Here is a 23,512-nt window from a genome sequence, read left to right on the forward strand (position 1 = left end):
CAAATACACCTGACTTCAAAAACAGGCTTCAACCCTTTCCTGAGTAACATAAACTCTCTGAAGCTCATCTTATGTCTTAAATGAGCAAAGCACATTGCCTGGATGCAATAGATGTAAAAGTTCTAGCATAGGGCCTGGCACTGAGGGACAATACGTGGGGGCCACAATGTTTTCTTTTTTCTTTTCTTTTCTTCTCTATACCCTCCATGTCCCTTCACCAGACCAGCCAGGCTAGGTTATTCTAATATACCCCCATCATCGCCACCACCCCATCCCCTCATTTATGCAAAGACCCGTTAATGTGTTTTCCCGTGTTTCTATTACAGAACCCTCTTCTAAGGAGAGGTATAAGGAATTTCAGATCAAATCCTATCCTGTACAGGACTTTAGCACCTTGAAACTTCTACATCGTCGGAAAGCCTGGAAGCAGCAAGAGATCTGCTTCAGCGACAGTACGGAAACCTCAATGACTGAGCTCCCAAAAACCTTGGGCCCAAAGATCAAGTGAGATTCTGGTTGGGAAGGGGGGCCATGACTTACAGAACAGAATGTCAGGGAGCCTGGGACAAGGGTGGAGGTAGCAGGCACAAGCCGGCTCCAAGGGTGGGCATTTTAGTTTCCAGCTGCTAGAACGAATACATACAGTGGGTTGGCTTAAGAGTAGGAATTAATTGGCTCCTGGTTTCAGAGGCTAGAAGGCTCGCTTCCTCCCAGGGTCAGTATATCCTGCCTGGCAGACAATCTTTGGGGTTCCTTGGCTTTCTGGCACGTGGCAATACAGCACCTTTTCCTTTCTCTTCTGGGCGCCTCACATTTCCAGCTTCTGGCTGCTCCCCGTGGCTTCTCTCTCCATCTGACTTTCACTCTGCTTATACAGGACTCCAGTAATCTGGATTAAAGTCCAATCTCATTCAGTTGGATCACACAGTAACTGAAATGACTTCTTAAAGAGATCCTATTTACAATGGGTCCACACCCACCAGAATGAGGACCAAGACAAGAATTTGTCCAAACTGAAGTACACAGTTCCATCTGTCACGGTGGGGGTACATATAAGGCAGCCCAGAGAGCTCCTAGGTTTGATGTCAGGGGCCTGCATTCTCTACCATGACCTCACAGAACCCCTTTGAGCAGGCATCTATTTCCTCTCTCAAGGCCTTGATGTGTGACCCATTTGAGGAAGAATGGACTAGACGGATCTTCTGGCTCAGACATTCTGTCTGTATGTGTGTTGCTGGGCCCCTTTGACTTTGAACGTGTTCAGAAAATGCCACACATCTGGGAGAGGCATTATAGCACAGCTGTACAGTCTGTCCAACCCAGGTTAAAATCCTGGCTGGGCCACTTATTAGCTCTGTATCTGTGGGCAAGGGACTTGACCTGTCCACGTCTTAATTTCTTCTTCTGTAAAGAATAGTGAGTTTCTAAATCTCAGGCTTATTACCAGCCAGTGATTAACTGAGCTAATGATAATTATAGCTAATACTTGTGGAATACCTCCCTTGTGCCTGGTATATTAAATTATCTCATTTAATCCTGACAATAACCCTATGCATGAAGTACTATTATCACCATTCCCATTTTTTTCAGGTGAGAAAATCAAGGCAGAGTGAGAGATTAAGTGCTTGTTCAAGGTCACACAGGTATGAAGTGGCAGAGCCAGGATTCAAGCCAGGCAGCCCGCCAGTGCTCAGTCGTGATGCCTGGTACGACTGTCATGGCCAACAGGAAGCAGATGCACACTGCGAGCTGGTGCTTTTGCTTTCCTTGGAGAGGCTGAGGGTCAAGAAACCACATTCAGTGGGAACTGGCCTACAGGCAGCTCAGCTCTGAGCCCAGGGCCACATAACAGGCCCTCCTCATTACCTTTGAAATCAAAATATCAAAATGATGCTAATAATGGCATCAGAGTCACAATCCCAATGCTGCCCAAGTGCTACTTGGCCCATGAACATCTCTGGGCTGCTTACTTCCAGTGAGCATCCTGTAACTTCTGAGTCGGTTTTTCTTCTGATAGCATATTCTTTCCAAGGAATCCAGGGCTTGAAATACCAATTCCAGTTCCTCTGAAACTGGAGATGGAACACCCTAATGCTCAGTTTCTCTGAATCAGTAATGGAAAAGGGACTGGTTAGACTCAGAAGTGAAAAGTAAAAGACCACCCAGGTACCTGTCCAGGAGGGGTGGGAATCAGGGCATGCCCTGTTTTCGTGTTGGGTGAGTCCAGCTCTACTCTTGGCTGGTAAATAGTCCTTTCCTTTCCTTGCCTCCAAGTAGCATAGCTTTTGTCTTCCCTCTCCTTGAGCAGAGACCAAGGAAAGCAGAACAGATCACCTGTGTAAAACTCACTTCAACATGAATGAAGTACAGGGTCTGCAGGCAGCCTAGAGATGGTCGCTGGGAAAGGAACCTTGCCTTTGGGGGGAACAAAAGCCATCATTTCTCTGCCTTCTGGTCGAGAAGAGCCAACTTCTCCTGCCTCCCCAGGGACACGGAGGTCTTCCTTTCACAAAGCAACTTGGTCCTTCTGAGACAGCTCTGACCTTAGAAGACTGCCAGCCCCTTCCTCCATTCAGCAGCCCTTCAGGTGTTGGAAGGGGCCCACCTGCTTCCTTCTCTCAAATCTCCTCCCTTTTATACCTCTCCAATGCCCAACACAGTCTGTCTTTGCCAGGTTTTGCTTTTGAGTTTCCTCACCTTCTGTGGAAGAGCAGATTCTCGAGGGGAGGGAGGGATGGCAGAATGTAGTACCTAGAACTAATAAGCGATGCAGCAAGGCTGCAGGGTACAAGACAATCACCTAGAGCCTCCTGAGCTGGTGGTTCTCTTTAATAAGCTGTCAAATTTCAGGTCCAATCATCCTGATTCAATCAAACATTCCCTCATCACTGCCAAGTTCCGTGAGTTCCCCAAGGAGGCTGCCGTGGGGGCCTACATTAAGGTCCATACTGTGGAGCAAGGAGAAATTGTGGTGAGTACGTGTGAGAGGGCCTTGCTCACCACAGAAAGCGCGAATGGGTTGGGAGTGTTAAGAACATCTCCCTCAATATTTGATGACATTAAAGAATAGTGTTCTTTTTTTAAAAGATATGATAATGGCATTATGGCTATGTGTGTGTGTGTGTATGTGTCTTTGTTTTTAAAAAGAATCCTTATATTTAGGAGATACATACCAAAATAATTACAGATGAAATGATATGACATCTGGGACTTGTTTAAAAATAATCCAGGAACAAGGAAGAATGTGCCCTTTTACCTCTGCTATTATTCATCTTGGTACTGAAAGTCCTAGCTAGTGCATTAAGAAAAGAACAGGAACAAAAGATATATAGATTGGCAAGGAAGAAATAAAACTGTCTTTGTTCACAGATGACATGATTGTCTATGTAGATAATACCAAAGATGGAAGTGGACTTTGCCCAGTGGTTAGGGCATCTGTCTACCACATGAGAGATCCGAGGTTCAAACCCTGGGCCTCCTTGACCCGTGTGGAGCTGGCCCATGAGCAGTGCTGATGCATGCAAGGAGTGCCGTGCCACGCAGGGGTGTCCCCTGCGTAGGAGAGCCCCACGTGCAAGGAGGGCACCCCATAAGAAGAGCCACCCAGTGTGAAAGAAAGTTCAGCCTGCCTAGGAATGGCACTGCACACACGGAAAACTGACACAACAAGATGACACAACAAAAAGAAACACAGATTCCCGTGCCGCTGACAACAACAGAAGTGGACAAAGAAAACACAGCAAAATAGACACAGAGAGCAGACAACCGGGGAGGGGAGGGGAGAGAAATAAATAAATAAATCTTAAAAAAAATAAAAGAAAGAAACACAGATTCCCGTGCTGCTGACAACAACAGAAGCAGACAAGGAAGAATGTGCAGTGGATGGACACAGAGAAAAGACAACTGGGGGGTGGGGAGGGGTGGGGAGAGAAATAAAACAAATAAAAAAATCTTTAAAAAAAAAAAGATAATATCAAAGACAACCAAAAAACTCCTGGAACCAATAAGTGATTATAGGAAGGTCTCAGAATACAAGCTTAATATACAAAAGTCAATTGATTTCCTATATATCAGGAATGAATTATTAGAATTTGAAATTTAAAATACAGTATCATTTACAATAGCACTAAAAAATGAAATACTTAGGTATTAGGTATAAATCTAAAAAAATATGTTCAGGATCTATATACAGAAAACTATAAAACTCAGATGAAAGAAATCGAGGACCTAAATAAATGGAGAGATATCCCATGTTCATGGATTGGAAGATTCAATATTGTTAATATATCAGTTCTTCCCAATTTGTTCTATAGATTCAATGCAATTCCAATCAAAATCCCAATAAGCTATTTATGGATATCAACAAACTGAACCTAAAGTTTATATGGAAAGGTGAATGGCTAAACAAACTGTGGTAAATCCATATAATGAAATACTACTCAATGATAAAAAGAAATGAGCAATCCAGCCTCCAAACAAGTTGGCGGAACTTTAAATGGTATTGCTAAGTGAAAGAAGCCAGTATGAAAACACCTATGATTCCAATTATATGACATTTTGGTAAAGGCTAAACTATATAGAGAGTAAAATTGTCAGTGGTTGTCAGAGGTTCAGGGGAAGAGATGAATAGGTGACGCACAGGAGATTTTTAGGGTAGTAAAATAATTTCATATGCTGTTGTAATGGGGTTTACAAGACTTCATGCGTTTGTCAAAACCTATAGAATTTTACAGCACAAGGAGTGAACCTCACCGATGCAATTTGTTTTTTAAAAATAGTCATTTAAGAAGTCAGAGGAGCCCAAGAAGGAATGCAGATTGTGCTGTGACAAAAGACTCTAATTAGTTCACAAGTTTATGAAACAACCTCAAAGAAGGGGGTGGAGGGAAATGTTGCAGACCTAAGTAACTTCGGAAATGAGTGGTATCTATAGGCAAAAGGAACTGCACAGAAGCACTGTGCTCTAGTTGATAAAGTTTCCCATGGAGCACAGGTTAACAATTCTGATACAGCTGTGCATGTACACTAGAATGCATCCGTTAACTAAAGTGATGGCTGATGGTGAGAGCCAGTTTTCTCACTGTTGGAGTGGGGATTTATAGATTAACAAGGGAAAGAGGCTAGAATGATCTGTGTGGTAATGGATTAAAGTTGGAGACATCAGTATGACCTCATGTTTAGCTTAATAGAGATACAGATAGTTCTATATAGAAATATGTCACACATTATCTAGCATAAGCACAAAAAGTTTTTGCTCAGTCAGCTGGGAGAGCCTAAAAGGAACAACACTTCACTAGCAATGAGTACATCTAGCACTCAGATCTTGGTTTCTAAACCATTCTCCATTAAAAGAAACCAAGGCTCTTTGGAGAAATGGCTGATTCTAGGACTGGGGCAGGAAATAAATACGATGATCCTGGAGCATTTTGTAGTGCTAGAAAGAAAGGAAGCGTTAAATAAATAACCACTACCACTGCCTCCATTGATATGGGTTTGTCAAAGAGACACAAGAACCAACTGAAAGAGCTCTCCATGGCTAAAGATGGGACAATTTGAGCAATAAAACAAAGTAGTATTAGGTTATGTCTCAAAGTATAAAATAAATATGAGACTGTATTGATAGAAATAAATGATTAGGTAAAAAAATGTGGAAGAATAAATAAATCTCCCTTGCACAGAGTAATTTCAAATAATTCATCTAGATATTCTGCCTTTACGGAGTAAGAGGACAACTCCCCACTCCTTAGGTGTGGGCTGTACATAGTGACTTCCTTCCAAAGAAATACTCTATGGGAAGGAGGGAAAGAGAGTAATTTTACAGTGGAGAAATCTAACGAACACAACAGCCAGGCGATCAAGGCCAATATCATCCGCCATAAATAATGCCGATAGCATGGCTTCTTTATGTAATTGATGAGAAGGGCCCTTTTCCTCCATGGCCTTCTTCCCAGTAGCACATTACCCAAGTCTAATCAGGAGAAAAAGATCAAACAAATTCCAATAGTGGAGCATTCTACAAAATCCCTGGCCAGTTCTCCTCCAAAATGTCAAGGTCATCAAATGCAAGGAAAGTCTGAGACCCTGTGACAGCCAAGAGGAGGAGGCTAAAGAGACATGATGACTAAATATAATGTGGGCTCCTGGAACAGAAAAGGGACACTAGATAAAATCAGGAAATGAAGATAAACTTCTGATTTTAGTTAATAATAAGGTATCCATATTGGGTAATTGATTTTAACAAAGGTACATATATTTTTTAAGTTTTTAAAAAAATTTCTCTCCCCTTCCCCCCCCACCCAGTTGTCTGCTCTTTGTGTCCATTCACTGCGTGTTCTTCTGTGACCACTTCTATCCTTGTCAGTGGCACCAGGAATCTGTGTGTCTTTTTGTTGTGTCATCTTATTGAGTCAGCTCTCCGTGTGTGCGGCGCCACTCCTGGGCAGGCTGCACTTTCTTTGGCACTGGGCAGCTCTCCTTAGGGTTCTCCTTGCGTGTGGGGCTCCCTTACGTGGGGGACACCCCTGCGTGGCAGGACACTCTTTGCGCACATCAGCACTGCACATGGGCCAGCTCCACACGGGTCAAGGGGGCTCCGGGTTTGAACCTCGGACCTCCCATGTGGTAGGTGGATGCCTTATCCACTGGGCCAAGTCCGCTTCCCTAACAAAGGTATATTAACATAAGATGTTAATACAGAAACTGAGTGCAGGGTATATGGGAACTCTGTGTTAGCGTCTCAATTTTTCTGTAAGTCTACAACTGTTTTTAAATATGAAGTCTATTAAAAACAATAATCCAGTCAAGGAAGGAACAGTGTGGATGAAATGGGTTTAGCCTTGAGTTGGTAATTGCTGACCAAGGTGGTAATGGCTTACCACCTGAAGCCAGGTGGTAAGTGCTGGGGCTGAGTGGCAGGGTGGGCAGTGTGGCGGTGGGCAGGAGGGCTTCCTGGTGAGTTGGGGTGGGCCTCAGCTGCCGGGGTGGAGACATCCTCCTCGGAAGGCCTGGGCGGTCATCTTGCCAACGGGACCCTGCTCCCTCCTGCTGCCCTTCCTACCGTTCCTCGGGCACTGGTGTCTCCAGGGTCCTCCTCAGCCCTTTGCACCCCCTGTTACTGTCGGTGGTCAGTGCTCCCACCACCCTGGACTGAGTGTCTTTGTGCCTTCAGAGGCAGGACAGTCAGCGTGGCACTTGTCCAGGAGCCCCTGCTCTCAGCATGTCCTCGGTCAAGGTTGATTGAATGTTTTGAGCTCTGGGAAAATTCTCCCCCTTGGTTCAGTGAAACTCTGGCCCTGCAGCATTTTTTTTTTCCTCTCTCCTTCCCCCCCCACCCTCCCACCCCATTGTCTGCTCTCTGTGTCCATTCACTGTGTGTTCTTCTGTGTCTGCTTGTATTTTTGTCAGTGGCACCGGGAATCTGTGTCTCTTTATGTTGCGTCATCTTGCTGCATCAGCTCTCAGTGTGTGCAGCCCCACTCCTGGGCAGACTGGACTTTCTTTCACGCTGAGCTGCTCTCCTTACTAGGTGCCCTCCTTGCACGTGGGGCTCTGGGGGACACCCCTGCGTGGCAGGGCACTCCTTTCGCACATCAGCACTGTGCATGGGCCAGCTCATCACACAGGTCAGGAGGCCCTGGGTTTGAACCGTGGACCTCCCATGTGGTGGGCAGACACTCTATCTGTTGAGCCAAATCAGCTTCCCTGTAGCTTTTTTTTTTTTAAAGATTTATTTATTTATTTATTTCTCTCCCCTCCCTCCCCCACCCAGGTTGTCTGTTCTCTGTGTCTATTTGCTGTGTCTTCTTTGTCCGCTTCTATTGTTGTCAGCGGCACCAGGAATCTGTGTTTCTTTTTGTTGCGTCATCTTGTTGTGTCAGCTCTCCGTGTGTGTGGCACCATTCCTGGGCAGGCTGCACTTTCTTTTGCGCTGGGCGGCTCTCCTTACGGGGCGCACTCCTTGTGTGTGGGGCTCCCCTATGCGGGGGACACCCCTGAGTGGCATGGCACTCCTTGCGCGCATCAGCACTGCGCATGGGCCAGCTCCACACGGGTCAAGGAGGCCTGGGGTTTGAACCGCGGACCTCCCATGTGGTAGATGGACGCCCTAACCACTGGGCCAAGTCTGCCGCCCCCCTGTAGCTTTTTTGTGTTACTATTTTTTTCTTTTAGGAGGTACTGGGGATTGAACCTAGACCTCATACATGTGAAGCGGGCACTCACCTATTGAGCTACACCCTCTCCCCTCTCCTGCAACTTTTAACTAGATTCATACCATCCTCCCCCCACCCCCCACCCCCTGCCCAAACAGAAGAAAACAGCTTCCTTGCCCTGTGATGGGTGCAGAATGCAGTTTCATCTTTCATTCAACATTTAAGGAGCCAGGCCGACTGCCAGCACCCCATTAATTGTTTTCTTGTTCAGGCAGTACATCCGCTGTGCCTTCCGTCATCCTTCACGTGCCTTGGTTTCCAGCCTCCTTAGTGTTGCCTTCACGTTGTCAGTGCTCCTCGCAGAGTGAGCTGCTCAGGACTGCGCCCAGGTGCATCGGGGCGGGCTCCACCCTCACGGTGGAGGGGCTGAGGCAGACTGAGGCACAAAGGGCAGGAAGGCCTTGCTCGTTGGGTCTCTGCTGGTGAAAGTGGGAGAGGCTGTGTGGACAGACAGGAGCGACAGGGCCCATGTCGAGGACCCGGAAAGCCGGAATGGGGGAACCGGGCTGGATTCCCTAGCAGCTAGCTGGGAAGCCCTGGAAGGCTTTGAATGGGGGCTCAGAGCAAGGACTGGCCTCTGGTTCACACCGCGGGACCCAGCATACAGAAGGCCCTCAGCAAAACGTGCTGACGTGACTCCTTCGGAGAAAATGTCTGTGGATGTCTCCACGACGTGCCTGAGCTAAGAGCCCGCTCTCCCTGCTTTCTGGGAACAGGCTTCATTTGTAGCAGGGGAAAGCTCGCGGTGGTGACCGAGTTCCCCCACCCCTGGTAGCAGACCGCATTTTCCTCGCCCTTGGGGGTTGGAGAGAGGAGCTCTGGAAACTCTGGACACGGCAGACGTTGGGGCCTGGAGCACAGGCCCAGGTTTTGAGCCAGGAGGTGTGGAGGAGCCAGACCTCTCCAGGGAGTGGGCAGGCTGAGGCCTTGGCAGTGGTCAAGTGGAGGGGACAGGTGTCCAGGCCAGAATCACGGGCAGGACTAAAGGATGGTGACACACGGAGGTCTTGTTCTCATTTTGTTCCAGCTGTATGGCCTTGGGTAAATCACCTCACCTCTCTGAATCTATGTCTTCTTTCAAAAGTGAGGAAAGGGAAGCGGACTTGGCCCAGTGGTTAGGGCATCCGTCTACCACATGGGAGGTCCATGGTTTAAACCCTGGGCCTCCTTGACCCGTGTGGAGCTGGCCCACATGCAGCACTGATGGGTGCAAGGAGTGCCCTGCCATGTAGGGGTGTCCCCCCGTAGGGGAGCCCCACGCGCAAGGAGTGCGCCCCGTAAGGAGAGCCGCCCAGCGTGAAAGAAAGTGCAGCCTGCCCAGGAATGGCACCACACACACAGAGAGCTGACACAGCAAGATGATACGACAAAAAGAAACACAGATTCCCGTGCCGCTGACAACAACAGAAGCGGACAAAGAAGACGCAGCAAATAGACACAGAGAACAGACAACTTCTGGGGGTAGGGGGGAGGGAAGGGGAGAGAAATAAATAAATAAATCTTAAAGACAAAACAAAACAAAAAACAAAAGTGAGGAAACTCACTTGGGAGACCCGCCAACTCTCACATTCTGCCGCTCTGTTCTACTTCTCACGCAGCAGTTATTTCTTGAGCATCCACATGCATGGGCCAAGGTTCCAGGGTGGGGGGTGAACTGCCATCCTTCCTGCCCTGCTGGGGCTCACCATCTAGTCAGGACCCACAGATAAACAGACTGACTAGCAAATACACAAAGTGGCAAACTGTCATCAGGAGTAGAACAGAAAGCAGGGCTGGGGGCTTTTTACATGGGATAAAGAAGGCTACTCTGAGGAGGAGATAGTTGAGCTGAGATCCTGAGGATGAAAAGAATAACTACAGACTGACCTGGGGGAAGCACATTCCTGACAAAGTCATAGCAGTTTCAAAGCCTGAGGCAGGCAGGAGCTTGGCGTGTGCAGGGGACTGGAAAGGGGAGCAGGGTGGCTGGAGCAGAGAGGGCAAGGCAGGGTGGCACGAGGCCCGGCAGGGGAGCCAGGCAAGGCGCCGAGAGCCCAGGCCCTGGTGGCCAGTCGGGAGTTCCATTTCACCCTGGCTGCTTGCGGAAGCTGTTTGAAGGGTCTAGGCAGGGAAGTGACATGACCTGACTGACTTTTTTTTTTTTAGAGAAGTTATGGGTTTACAGAAACATCATCCATAAAACAGAGTTCCCATATACTACCCCATTAACGCCTTGTATGAGTGTGATACATTTGTTCCTGTTCAGGAAAGAACATTTTTATAATTATGTTATTAACTCTAGTCCCTCATTTACAATAACCTTTGCTGTGTTTTACAGTCCTAATTTTTAAAAATCTTTATTCTAGTAACATATATACAGCCTAAAGTTTCCTCTTTTAACCATGTTCAAATACATATTTCAGTGCTGTTAATTGCATTCAAATGTTGTGCTTCCATCACCACCAGCCCAAGACAGTGCCTCTCCTTGCCCATTAAAAACCAAGAGGCTGAAGAGAGAGCACTGGATTGGGAGTCCAGCAATGAGGGTTCTAGGACCATCTCTGCCCCATCTTCAGGGTGTCTCCTTAAAGAGCGGTTTAGCCTCTCTATAAATTAAGCAGATCTGCCTGTTGATCTCTATGTCCTTTACACTTATAACAAAGTATAAGCCCAAGCCAAGTGGGAAGAGGAACAGCATGAGCTGCAGAGGGAAGGGCCAATGGCTGTGGAAGCCTGCAGAAAAGGATGGGTGGGGGCCTGGGAAAAGGGGTCTAGAAGAGGAGAACTTTGCTTTTTGTCCTAAGTTCCAAGGAAGAAAAAATGGGCTTACATGGCAAAAAGAATGATGGAGGTGGACACTGGGAGACTTCTCTGGAAAGCACATGTAGTAGGTGCCATTCTTGGGGCGGGGCGTGCGAGGTGGAGGCAGGACAATGAATGAGGCACCACGGGAGCTCTTCTCATTCAAGGAGTAGAGGACTTCAATGTCACAGAGCAAAAGGACTTTGGACGCTGCCTCCCTGTGATTCCTGAGCGTCGCCTGCTGGATCTGGCTTCCGTCTGGGGCCTCCTCCTTCCCACCTCATCGATCTGGCGTTTATGTTGGATGGTCTCTGAGTCTGACTCTCTGTGCCTTCCCCTCCCTAGGGGCTGCACCAGGCCCTCCTGCCCGAAAGTCAGCATGACAGGCGGCCCCTGATCCTGGTGAGCCACGGAGCTGAGGTGATCCGTGTGAGGAAAGAAAAATTTGATCAATTGATGGACAGCGAGACGAGAGAAAAGGTGTTGCAGTTGAGGATTGAATACCCCAGGTCAGTGCTGGCAATGGGCATAAACTCTGCCAGGTCAAAAGAACAGCTTTTCACCTGTTATTTTAGTAAGAGAAAGAAAAAATATGCTAATACTGAATGCTGACAAGGGTGAAATGAAATTGGTAGTTGTTGATACCCTATGAATTGGTTCAATCGTTTTGATAATAACTTTAGTATTCTGTTTCAAGGACCATAAAACTGTCCCAACCTTTTTGTGGCAATGATCCACCTTCTGAGAATTTATCTTTATAGAGCCAAATATAGGAAAGCGACAGGCATTAAGATGTCATAGCAGCCATATTCATAATAGGGGATAAAAAACAACCCACACATGCCACACTAAATGGAAAGCTAAGAAAATTACGGTATATTCCCTTTATAGAATATAACTGTTTTATTATAAAAACATCAGTTTAATGGTTCCATAGCATCAGGGGAAAATGGGTGATATAATGATACATGAAAAGGGCAAGGTACAAAATTGTATGTATGCTATAATTATGCCTTTGTAAAACACATGAGAAAAACCTAAAAAGAAATAAGCAAAATGATAACAGCCATGGTATTACCAGACTTGTAATAGTCATTCTCTCTGAAAGGTGGAACTAAATGGGAATTTCTTGTTTTATGATATATCTTCCTCTCATGTTTTTGCAATGAGTATGCATTGCTTTTTTAATACGGGGGGAAAAAGATATATTTTTAAAAAGTGAGGGAGCAGATGTAGCTCAAGTGGTTGAGTGCCTGCTTCCCATGTACGAGGTCCCGGGTTTGATCCCTAGTACCTCCTAAGAACAAAACAAATGAGAAAATCAACTCTCTTTGGGGAGCAGGTGTAGCTTAGTGGTTGAGCACCTGCTTCTCATGTACAAGGTCCTGGGTTCAAACTTCAAAAGTATGTCAGGATAGTGACATTCTGAGTGGGTTTTCCCCCCTTTTCTCTAGTCTCCAAAGTTTTGGTAATGACATATTACTTTTATCATTTTAAAAATTCTATCTTGAAAGATACTAGTGTTTCTTTTTCTTTTTACCTTTTCATGGTTTCCAACATTTCTAGAATGAATATTATTGCTGTCATAATGGGAAAAATAACTTTTTTAGGGAAAAAAATTAATTTATTGCCCAAGACAATGGTCTCAAAGCTATCTTTTTTCCTCTCCCCTTCACCTCCCCCACCCCAGTTATCTGCTCTCTGTGTCCATTTGCTGTGTGTTCTTCTGTGACTGCTTCTATCCTTACCAGTGGCACCAGGAATCTATATCTCTTTTTGTTGTGTCATCTAGTTGCGTCAGCTCTCCGTGTGTGAGGCACCACTCCTGGGCAGGCTGCACTTTTCTTTTGCGCTGGGCGACTCTCCTTACAGGGTGCACTCCTTGTGCGTGGGGCTCCCCTACGTGGGGGACCCCTCTGCGTGGCAGGCACTCCTTGCGCACATCAGCACTGCGCGTGGGCCAGCTCCACACGGGTCAAGGAGGCCCGGGGTTTGAACCGCGGACCTCCCATGTGGTAGGCAGATGCCCTATCCATTGGGCCAATTCCGCTTCCCTCAAAGCTATTTTGATCTCATAACTCCTATTATTAAAAAGTGTTCAAACATGTGCCCCTAATTTATATAATGTAAGTAGCATATACTTTTTCCTAAAGATATATTTTCTTTATTTCTCTCCCTCCCTGTTATTGTTTGAGCTCGCTGTCTGCCTTCTGTTTGTCTTCTTTTTAGGAGGCACTGGGAACTGAACCTGGGACCTCATGTGGGAAGTCGGCCCCCAATCACTTGAGCCACCTCCGTTCCCTGCTTGTTGTGTCTCTCTTAGTATTTCCTTGCTGTGTCTCTTAGTTGCGTCATCTTGTTGCATTAACTTGTTTTGTCAGCCCGTGGCGCCAGCCCATCACAGTAGCTCGCTCTCATGCTTGTCTTCTTTAGGAGGTACCGGGAACCAAACCCAGGACCTCCCATGTGGTAGGCAGGCACCCAGCTGCTTGAGCCACATCTGCTTCCTTAATTATTTTTGTTATATCCATATATTGTGCTACTAATATATCACATACATTATAAAGCATGCAAAAATAGATCTTTAAAAAGTATGAGTCAGGAAAGTGGATGTGGCTCAAGCTGTTGAACACCTGCTTCCCAATTGGAAGGTCCCTGGTTCCATCCTCAGTGCCTCCTAAAAACAAAAAAAGCCAGCAAGCAACAAAGAAAGAAAAACCAACTCAGGGGAGCCTATATGGCTCCGTGGTTGAGTGCCAGGTTCAATCCTTGGCCCTGGTACCTCAAAAAAAAAAAAAAAAAAAAAAGAAAAATAGAAAACAAAACAAAACAAAACAAAAAAAACTATGAGTCAAAGACAAATATCTTCTTCCCAGACCCTAGTGATCTTATACATCCCCTTGAGTGACATGATGTCCCCAGGCCCGCTTTGGGACTCCCAGCCTAGGCTCCTCTCTTACAACAGCCTTACCATGGACCCCCTACCTCAAACCTCCCCACCAGATCCTGCTAAAACCCAAATCCTACCACGTTAGAGTCCTGCTTAGAACCTTTTAGTGGTGGAAGAAGTTCAAGTTCAATGCCACATAAAAGGCCCTTCACACTCTAGCCCCACTCACCTCCCCTGCTGCACCCCTGCCACCTCTAATCCACTGCAGCAGCCCAGGCAGGTGGCCTCTGGACCCTGCCCTCGCCTTGCCTTTGCCCTTGATGGCCCTTCTGCCCAGAATGCCATCCCCCAATCCTGCCCCTTTTTCTTCTGGGTAACTCCTGCTCATTCTTTAAGATTTGTCTCCTCAAGGAAGCCTTCCATGACTGACCCCAGGTTGGGATATGTACCCCTTTTTTTTGTACATATAACACTGTCTCCACAACTTTCTTCCCCCCCGGCCTCTTCCTTTATTTATTATCTTTTTTAAAAATATACATAGATCACACAAAAGGTTACATTAAAAAATATAAGAGGTTTCCATACACCCAACTCCCCGCACCTCCCACTCCTCCCACATCTACAACTTCTTTCATTAGTGTGGTACATTAATTGCATTTGATGAGTACATTTGGAAGCATTGCTAAACAGCATGGACTATAGTTTATGTTGTAGTTTATACTCTCTCCCATTCAGTTTGTTATGGTATCCTGCATCTGTCCCTGCAATATCATTCAGGACAACTCCAAGTCTCCAAAATCCCCCAGTATCACACCTCTTTTTCCCTCTCTCTGCTGTCAGCAACTCCCATGACCACTGTGTCAACATCAATGTTATAATTTCTTCCATTACTTTGTCTACACAACTTTCAATGAGCGTACTGTGTGATGTTATAGGTATCTGCTTATGCAGCTCTTTCCCCACCAGTTGACTAATTGCTACATGAAGGCAGACATTGTGCTTTATCCATTTTTCATCTGTAGCATGTTGTGCAGCACCTGGCATGTGGTAGGCACTCAGTAAATGTTGAATGAATGAATGAATGAACAGGGCTTACTCGTTGCAAAAAACTGAAAAATGCCAAAAAGTAAAAAAGGTAAAAACCAAAATCATTTGCAGTCGTCCAGCGATCCCAGTTAGCATAAGCATTTCCTTTTAGAATTTTTTTCTCTGTATGGTATATGCTAAATATGCTTGCTTCATTCATGCATGTAGGTTTCTCATAATGGAGATCATACTGATTATATAGTTTTCATCTTGCTTTCTTTACTTGTGGGGATATTGTGATCAGACATGATTCTGCTGGCAGGTATGGGTATAAAGTGATTCAGAGGTAGAGAAAAGGCAGGTGTGAAGATAAGCAGATCTCCAGGTTATTTGATGTAAGACTGTGTGACCTTGAACAAGTCACTTCCTCTCTCTGGGCTTCAGAACCCAATCTGTAAAATAAAATTAGAGTAGGCCAGTATTTCCCAAAGTGTGGCACATATTCCACAGAAGGTTTATAGTATGGTTTTAGATGGTACACTGACTTATATCTTTAGTTTTGGGAATTATATATTTACTTGTATAAATTAGAAAAGCCATGGGACTAGAATACTAAATCCATGATTTTGACAGATCTTTTTGCTTAGGACAAAGCTAAAGTAAGCTTTTAAGTAAAAGAAACTGAATATACTTAAAAATCATTAGTAAATTTTTTTTTCATTAGTAAATTAAAGAAGAGGTTTTGTGTGGATACAGCCAAAATTAGGACAGAGTTTTGTGAGAAAAACAGGTTGAGAAACATTGGTGGTTCCTTCCAGTTCGAAGAGCCACGATTCTCTGATTCCTGTTTTAGCAGTATAGAAAATGGCTCTTTACTGGGTACCCAGGTACTCAGGAAAGGAATTACGGAACCTTGGCTCCTCCCTCACATAATGTCTGGCATATGGTGTGGGTATCAGTTAATGTTTGTTGGATTGAAATTCAGAAAAGGTTTACATAGATTTCACGGTGGCAGATGTTTGGGCACTTGGCATCTGTGCTGCCCAGTCAGCACTTTGCTGCAATCATATATAATGCTGACAGAGCGAATCCTGTCTTTTTCATTAATCATTGAACTCATACATTTCTAGACTGCAAAGCAGGTGGAAAAAATAGCTGTCATCTAATTCAAATCCCTCATCCTTAGGTGAGGACTCTGAGGTCCAGGAAAGAAGTGACATCCGAAGAGTACACAGTCAACAGCAAAGACATTTGTCCTGTAGCGCCATGGGCTAGATAACCTAAAAACTCACCTCTACAAAACACGGGGATGTCACATAAAACAACTGAATAGTTGAATTCATAAGAAAGTAACAGAAATCCCCCAGGGCCGAAAATGCAGAGGATCCTGAAAACCAGAGCACAAAGTGGGTTCTCACGCTGGGATTGCACCGTGGGGAGGGGTTGAGAGCGTCCTGGGCTGCAGTTTTAAAACTTGGAGGACGATGACTCACTTTCAGCTTAAGTGAGGCAGGCAGTTGGAAATGAAACCCCTGCGTAAAGCTGGAGGCCTGGAAGAAACACTCTGTTTAGTGAAAAAGTAGACTAGAAATCATCATGGCCATCAGCAGCAGGAGGTGGCAGGGAGTTTATCTGTCTTAACTTGGGCCCTGGGTCCAAAAAATAAAGCATCCCCTAAGAATATTTTTAACTTTTTATTTTGAAATAATTTTAAAACTTAGAGGACAATCGCAAAAATAATAAAACACTTACAAACACATAGAAAGAAGTCCAATGTACTCTCTACTCAAATACCCAGATCCACCAAATTTTAACATTTTACCACATCTGCTCTTTTTTCCCCTCCCTCCCTCCCTTTCTCTCTCCCTTCCTTCCTCTCTCTCTTTCTTTTTTCTAAACATTTGAGAGTAGGTTGTATTAATACTCCTTGAACACAAGATACTTCCCTGTACATTTCCCAAGAACATATGTAACCCACCTTAAATATAGTTTTCAAGTTCAAGAAATCTAACATTAGTATAAAGCTTGTAGTCTACACTCTGATTTTTGCATATGTACCAATAATGTCCTTTGGGGCATTTTCTCCTCTTTTATTAGATCCAGTTCTAGGATCACGCATTACATTTAGTTGTTGTTGTCCCTTTAGTCTCTCTCCCCCTAAGAATCTGTAATCACCCCCTTGCCCCCTCATAGTTTTTAGTTTGAGTCTTTTAGCTTCTTTGAGTCCAGTTTCCATGTTTGTAAATTGGGGTGATTGTGAAGATTAAATCAATTAGCAAATGCAAAGTGCTTAGCACACATAGCAAATGCCAAGTCAGTGTTAGAAATTGTTGATGATTTGTATTAAGAAAGAAATGGGGAGAAAACTTTTTAAGCAGAGCCTATCCAGTGGCATGCCGGTAAATGTTTGACAACAAACTCTTAGGATGTAGGAGGTAACCCTGATTTATAGTGTTTGCTCCCACCATGGCCAGTGTCAACCTCCAACCTAATGTCATGGAACATGGAGTTGAGCAGAGATGCACACAATCAGCGCTTGTGAAGTGATAGAAGCTGGCTTCAGCATACCACTGAGATTAAAGGACTAGCTTGTGGTCCATTTAGACCTCTGGTTTTTTGTTGTTTTTTTAAAGTTGAGCTCTATGGATCAAAGTTGACTTTGTCCTCATAAATACAACCTAGACAGAAAAATATTCTGATTTGTTAATGTTTTATTAGGTTTGGTTCCTTAGATAAGGGAGCATAGGCAAACCAGTAGAAATTTAACACCTCCATCCCTTGCTGTGGTCTCAGAGGGAAATAAACTAGTGAGTGCTGAGCCCATTCTACATACCTACCCCAATTTCCCCACCTTCACATACTAAGGTAAGGGGTGGGGTAGAGTCAGAGCTCCATGACAACCCCTGCCCTGGTCATAGACTCTTGCTTCCATCTGTCCTCTTAGGATGATGCTCGGAGATCTAACCCCACTCCTCTGACTCTCCCCAGGATGGGAGAAATGGGGATCTATTCAGCGGAGCCATGGTCCAGCAAGAGCCATCATTAATAATAATAATAATAATAATAATAATAATAATAATTGTATGCTTTTTCAGAGTTTACATAGTACCAGGCCCTACGGGTAAATGCTATCATTGATGTCTGTATATAAAGTCTGAGGTAACCTTGGGGGGAAAATGTCCCAATTAACTGTGAGATCCTAGAAAGAGATTCCTAGAAATGTAATACACAAGCTGGTTCATAAAAAGACAGTGGAATTTGCCTGGTCAGGATTCTCAAACACTGCACCTAGACTGGTGTCAGCCAGCGTCAGGCTCCCGGAGGGAACACGTCTGTGTTGTTCACACTGCCTTCCTCGCTCGAGGCCCGTGGCAGGTGCTCAGTAAATCTTTGTTGAGTGAGAGACTGGATGAATCACTTGGGGCACTTAGAGTCAAGGGCCCTGTGCCCAGATTTGGACTCAGTGGCCCCGGGGAGGAGCCCTGGAGTCTCTGCATTCAACCAGGACCCAGTGAGGCTGACGTGCATTTGGGCTTTATGGGTTTTGTTTTGTTTTGTTTTGCTTTTTAAATTATTTTTTTATATTTAAAGAAGCTTTAGATTACATAAATAATATAGGGGATTCCCATATGCCCCACCACACACACACACTTTCCCCATTAACATCCCTCATTAGTGTGGTACGTTTGTTACAAATGATGAACACATATTGAAGCATCGCTACTAACCATGGACTATAGTTTACAATATAGCTTACACCTGCCTTGCACAATTTTACAGGTTATGACAAAATGTATAATGGCCTGTATCCATTACTGCAATGTCATGCAGAACAATTCCAATTCCTGAAAATGCCCCCATATTACACCTATTCTTCCCCTCAGAACCTCTGGTGGCCACTGCCTTTATATCAATGATAAAAGCTCTTCCATTGCTAGAATAATCATGAGTCTAAAATAGAAAAATACTAAACCTACTTTAGTCCATTGCTCATTTCCTAATCCTGAGGGTTTTGGGGTGGTGGTGCCCACTCTGCTTCTGACTGAGAGGGGGCTTAGATCCCATGGGGCAGATGGATGGAACTATCTTGCTTGCAGCTGCAGGCACTCTGTTCCTTGGGATGGATGTTGTCCATCATCATCTCCTTGTTAGTTGTCCTGGGTGAGTCCAGGACAACCAGGTGTTCAATATCACTACCTATTAGGGAAATGCAAATCAAAATGAGATTGCATCTTACACCCATTAGACTGGCAGCTATTAAAAAAGAGGGCTACAAGTTTTGGGGAAGATATGGCAGCACTTATCCACTGCTAGTGGGAATATAGAATGGTACAGCCATCGTGGAGGACAGTTTGGTGGTTGCTCAGGAAGCTAACTATAGAATTGCCATATGATCCAGCAATCCCACCACTGGGAATATACCCAGAAGAATTGAAAACAGGAACATGAAGAGATTTATGCTCACCAGTGTTCATAGTGGCATTATTCACTATTGCCAAAAGTTGGAAGCAACCCAAGTATCCATCAACAGATGAATGGATAAGCAAACTGTGCTATATACATACAATGGAATATTACTCAGCTGTAAAAATACTGTAATTCAGTATTAATACATGGGATAACATGGATGAATCTTGAAGACCTTATTTTGAGTGAAATAAACCAGGCACTGAAAGACAAATATTACATGACCTCACTGATATGACCTAAGCAGATTGAGCAGACTCACAAAGCTAGAGTCTGGAAGAGAAGGTAACAGGAGACAGAAAAGGAGTAGAGGGTGGTGAGCCGATGCCCATATGACCAAAATCTATGATAAGGTGGAAGAATGGGCTCAGGCTTTACATTTTAAACCTCCATGTCTAGACAAATCATCCAGAGATTTTGTGAAAATGCAGCTTCTGATTCAGTAAGTCTGGGAGAAGCCTGAGCTTCTGCATTGCTAACAATTCCCCGACAATGGTCCACTGTTAACATCTGTGAAAGAAGACTCCAGGATGGGTCTGTCCAAAAGAAATAGAATGCAAACCACAGATGTAATTTTTTTTTAAAGATTTATTTCTTTCCCCTCATTCCCCTCCTCCTGCCCTGCTGTTTTGCTGTCTGTGTTGTCTTCTCTTCTCATTTTATCTCCTCTAGGATTCACTGGGATTTGTCCTGAGATCTCTGATGGGGAGAAGTTTCCCTGTCAGTTGTGCGACCTCAGTTCTTGGTTTCTGCTGCACTTCACCTCGACTCTCCCTTTGTCTCTCTTTTTGATGCGTCATCATCATCTTGCTGCATGACTTACTTGTGTGCGACACTGGCTCACCAAGCAGGCACTTGTGTGGGCAGTCATGTGGGCACTGGCTCACCACAAGGGCACTCGCGTGGGCACTGGCTTGCTGCATGGGCACGCTTTCTCTTCTTCTTTTTCACCAGGAGGCCCCAGGGATCGAACCCAGGTCCTCCCATTTGGTGGACCCATTTGGGTCTATCACTTGAGCCACATCCACTTCCCCAAATGTAATTTTTAAAATAGCATCATTGAGCTATAATTCACATACAATTCACTTATGTGAAGTGTACAATTCAATGACTTTTAGTATAGTCACAGAGTTGTGCAATCATCATGACAGTCAATTTTTAGTACATTTTCCTCTCCCTTAAAAGAAACCCCTATAGAACTGATTCTTAATGTATGTAACATTATTAATAAGGTTAATTGTAAAAGCATGGAAATGAATAGAGTTGATTGTAACTCATTATACTGAGTATAACTAACACTACTGATTATAAGTATGATTCTGGCTGATAGAGTTAGTCTGTGGACATAAATGTCAGTTGAACGAAAACCAGAGAATTAGCTAGGGACTGTATAACATTGTGAAAAATTAAAACTAATGTAATTTATGGATGATAGTTAATAGTAATATTGAAATATTTTGCAGCAATGTTAAGAAGATTTTTTTTAATACTAAGGGACAATAATAGGGTGCTACAAGGGAGTATGGGATTTTTCCTTTTGGAATAATGAAAACATTCTAAAATTGAAGTGATGACAACACAACTCTGTGATGAAAATGAGAGCCACTGAGTGTACACTGTGAATGGATTGTACAAAGCGTGGGGCTGTATAACACAGGGAATCCAGTGGTGGAAGCTGGACTGTGGTTAACAGACTATGAGAACATTCTCTCATGAGCGATATAATACTAATATAGGGTGTTAATAATTGAGTAGGTTGAGGGGAAAATACACCAAACGTAAGATATGGGCTATAGTTTGTAGTAATATTTTGACAATGTTTTTTCATAGTTTGTAACAAATGTTTCACAATAATGCATGGTGTTGGTTGTGGGGAGATGAATGGGAACCTTGTATGATGATATGCATGTTTGTTTTGTAAACTTATACCTTTTACTATACACTTGTTTATATATGTTCATGTAGAATGATATACTTCAGTAAAATGTTATTTAAAAAGAGAAACCCCTACCCATTAGTAGTCAGTTCCCAGTCCCTCCTATCTCTTTCCCCAGCCCTAGGCATCCACTAGATGCTTTCTGTTTCTATAGATTTGCTTATTCTAGACATGTCATTTAAATGGAATCATAAAATATGTGGTCTTTTGTGATTGACTTAGCATAATGTTTTCACTTAGAGTAATGTTTTCAAGGTTTATACACATTGTAGTATTTATCAGGACGTCATTCTTTTTTATGTTTGAATAATATTCCATAATGTGGATATGCCACATTTTATTTATCCATTCGTCAGTTGATGGATACTTGGGTTGTTTTTACTTTTTGGCTATTATGAATAATGATGCTATGAACATTCGTATATTATGTGGATATGTGTTTTCATTTCTCTTGGGCATATACCTAGAAGTGGAATGGCTAGGTCACACAGTAACATTTTAGTTAACCTTTTAAAGAACTGCCAAACTGTTTTCCAAAGTGGCTGCACCATTTTATATCCCCAACAATTTGTCCACATCTTTGTCAACACTTGTTATTATCTGTGTTTTTCATTTTAGCCATCCTTGTGGGCGTGAAGTGGTCTCTCACTGTGGTTTGGATTTGCATTTCCCTAATGGCTAATGATCACAGATGTAATTTTAATTTTTCAGTAGCTACATCATAAACAAGTAAAAAAGAAACAGGTGAAATTCATTTTAATAATGTATTTTATATAATTCAGCACATGCAAAATATCATCATGAAAGCGTGTAATATAAAATTATTGAGATATTTTACATTATTCCTTCTTTGTTCTAAGTTTCTGAAATCTGCTGCATATTTCATACCTACAACCCATCTCTAATTTGGACTGGCCACGTTTCGGGTCTCAGTAGCCACACGTGACTCGTCGCCACCACATGAGACAGGGCAGGTCTAGGGGAAGAAAGTTGAGGAAAGGTTAAGGAGGCAGAGAGGGGAGTCTGGGGAGAGGCACGGAGGCGTGCTGGGGCACGGCGTGTTTAAGAACGAAAAAGAGTGGCAGGAGGTGGGGCGGGCAGGGAGGAGCTGTCGTGGGACCTGAGCTTCCGTGTCTGCCCCCCAGTGATGAAGAGATGTGCCAGGCTTTCCTCAAGGAGAACAGCTGGGGCGTCTTCCGGAAGGACCTGATGGCGCTGCTGGTGAAGCCGCTCCGGCGTCCGCCCTTCACCCCCGGCCGGCCCAAGAAGGAAAGCTTCCTCACCGCCAAGGCTGGGCTCCTGAACCTGTGTGTCTTCGACAAAAAGACCAAGCCTGACTTCCCCGTTTTTATGGCACCCCGGAAATACCTGCCCCCGCTGAGGATCGTCCACACCATCACAGCACCCCGGCCCGCGGTCCGAGAGCTCCTGCCTCAGTATAAGAATGCGGGTGTCCTCGTTTAGGACCAATAAAGGACGTCGGGACGGCCACCGCGTTGCCCGAGTGACCCCACTGTGGGCGTTGTGGGGCCTGGAGGGCTGGGCCGTGGGTCCAGAGAGGTGCTCGGGGGCAGCACCCAGGGCCCTGTTTCTCCTGACTTGGGGGAGCTGAGTGGATGAATTCCATTGATTTTTAAACGTGAGCAGACGATTCAAGCTGTTGACTGTACTGTGTCAGACAAACAACACACCCCCGTGAGCTGGGCGGGCCTCCAGGTCACCCGTCTGCCAGCTCTGTTAGACCCACGGGCGGTGGCCGCAGCCTGGGGGAGGGGGTCCCTGCGGGGGGAGGAAAGAGGCGAGGCCGGTGGGGCAGGACGCCGGGAGCAGGCATCCCGGGCAAGGCCGAGGAGCGCGTGGCCTGCGGTAGAGGGGGCAGCAGCAGCAGGCGAGCTCCTCGGCCCCTCGGGGGCCCTGCATCGGGGGCTGCCTCTCCCTCACCTGGTCAGACCCCCTCGTTGGTAGAGCCGGGCCTAGAACTCAGGGGCCTGCCTCCACCCAGCCTCAGCACCTCAGACCAAGAGCCAAATCTCCTTCTCTCTCTCTGGAAATCCCATAGTTTACCTGCAAGAGCACAGAGGAGGCTGGTAGAGGCCATGGGAGCACAAAAGCCTGGCCTGCGGCCACCAGGCCAGGAACAGGACCCTCCCCCCCCCCCCCCCCCCCCCCCCCCCCGCACACACTCACCTGCCCCAGCTGTGG

The 23,512-nt window shown here is 45.1% G+C and overlaps 1 protein-coding gene across 1 annotated transcript in view; it reads left to right on the top strand.

Annotated features, from left to right (window-relative positions):
* CNBD2 (cyclic nucleotide binding domain containing 2) overlaps window positions 1-22,960 on the top strand; it is a 58,523-nt gene extending 35,563 nt beyond the window's left edge. The window contains exons 9-12 of the mRNA XM_058286995.1: window positions 327-504; window positions 2,851-2,971; window positions 11,337-11,500; window positions 22,456-22,960. Coding sequence (XP_058142978.1) covers window positions 327-504; window positions 2,851-2,971; window positions 11,337-11,500; window positions 22,456-22,774 — 782 coding nt within the window. The 3' untranslated portion in view covers window positions 22,775-22,960. The remainder of the gene's footprint in view (window positions 1-326; window positions 505-2,850; window positions 2,972-11,336; window positions 11,501-22,455) is intronic.
* The last annotated feature ends 552 nt before the right edge of the window (window positions 22,961-23,512 follow it).

Source organism: Dasypus novemcinctus, chromosome 24 (assembly GCF_030445035.2).
Source record: "Dasypus novemcinctus isolate mDasNov1 chromosome 24, mDasNov1.1.hap2, whole genome shotgun sequence".
In the NCBI taxonomy this organism is placed as follows: Eukaryota; Metazoa; Chordata; class Mammalia; order Cingulata; family Dasypodidae; genus Dasypus; species Dasypus novemcinctus.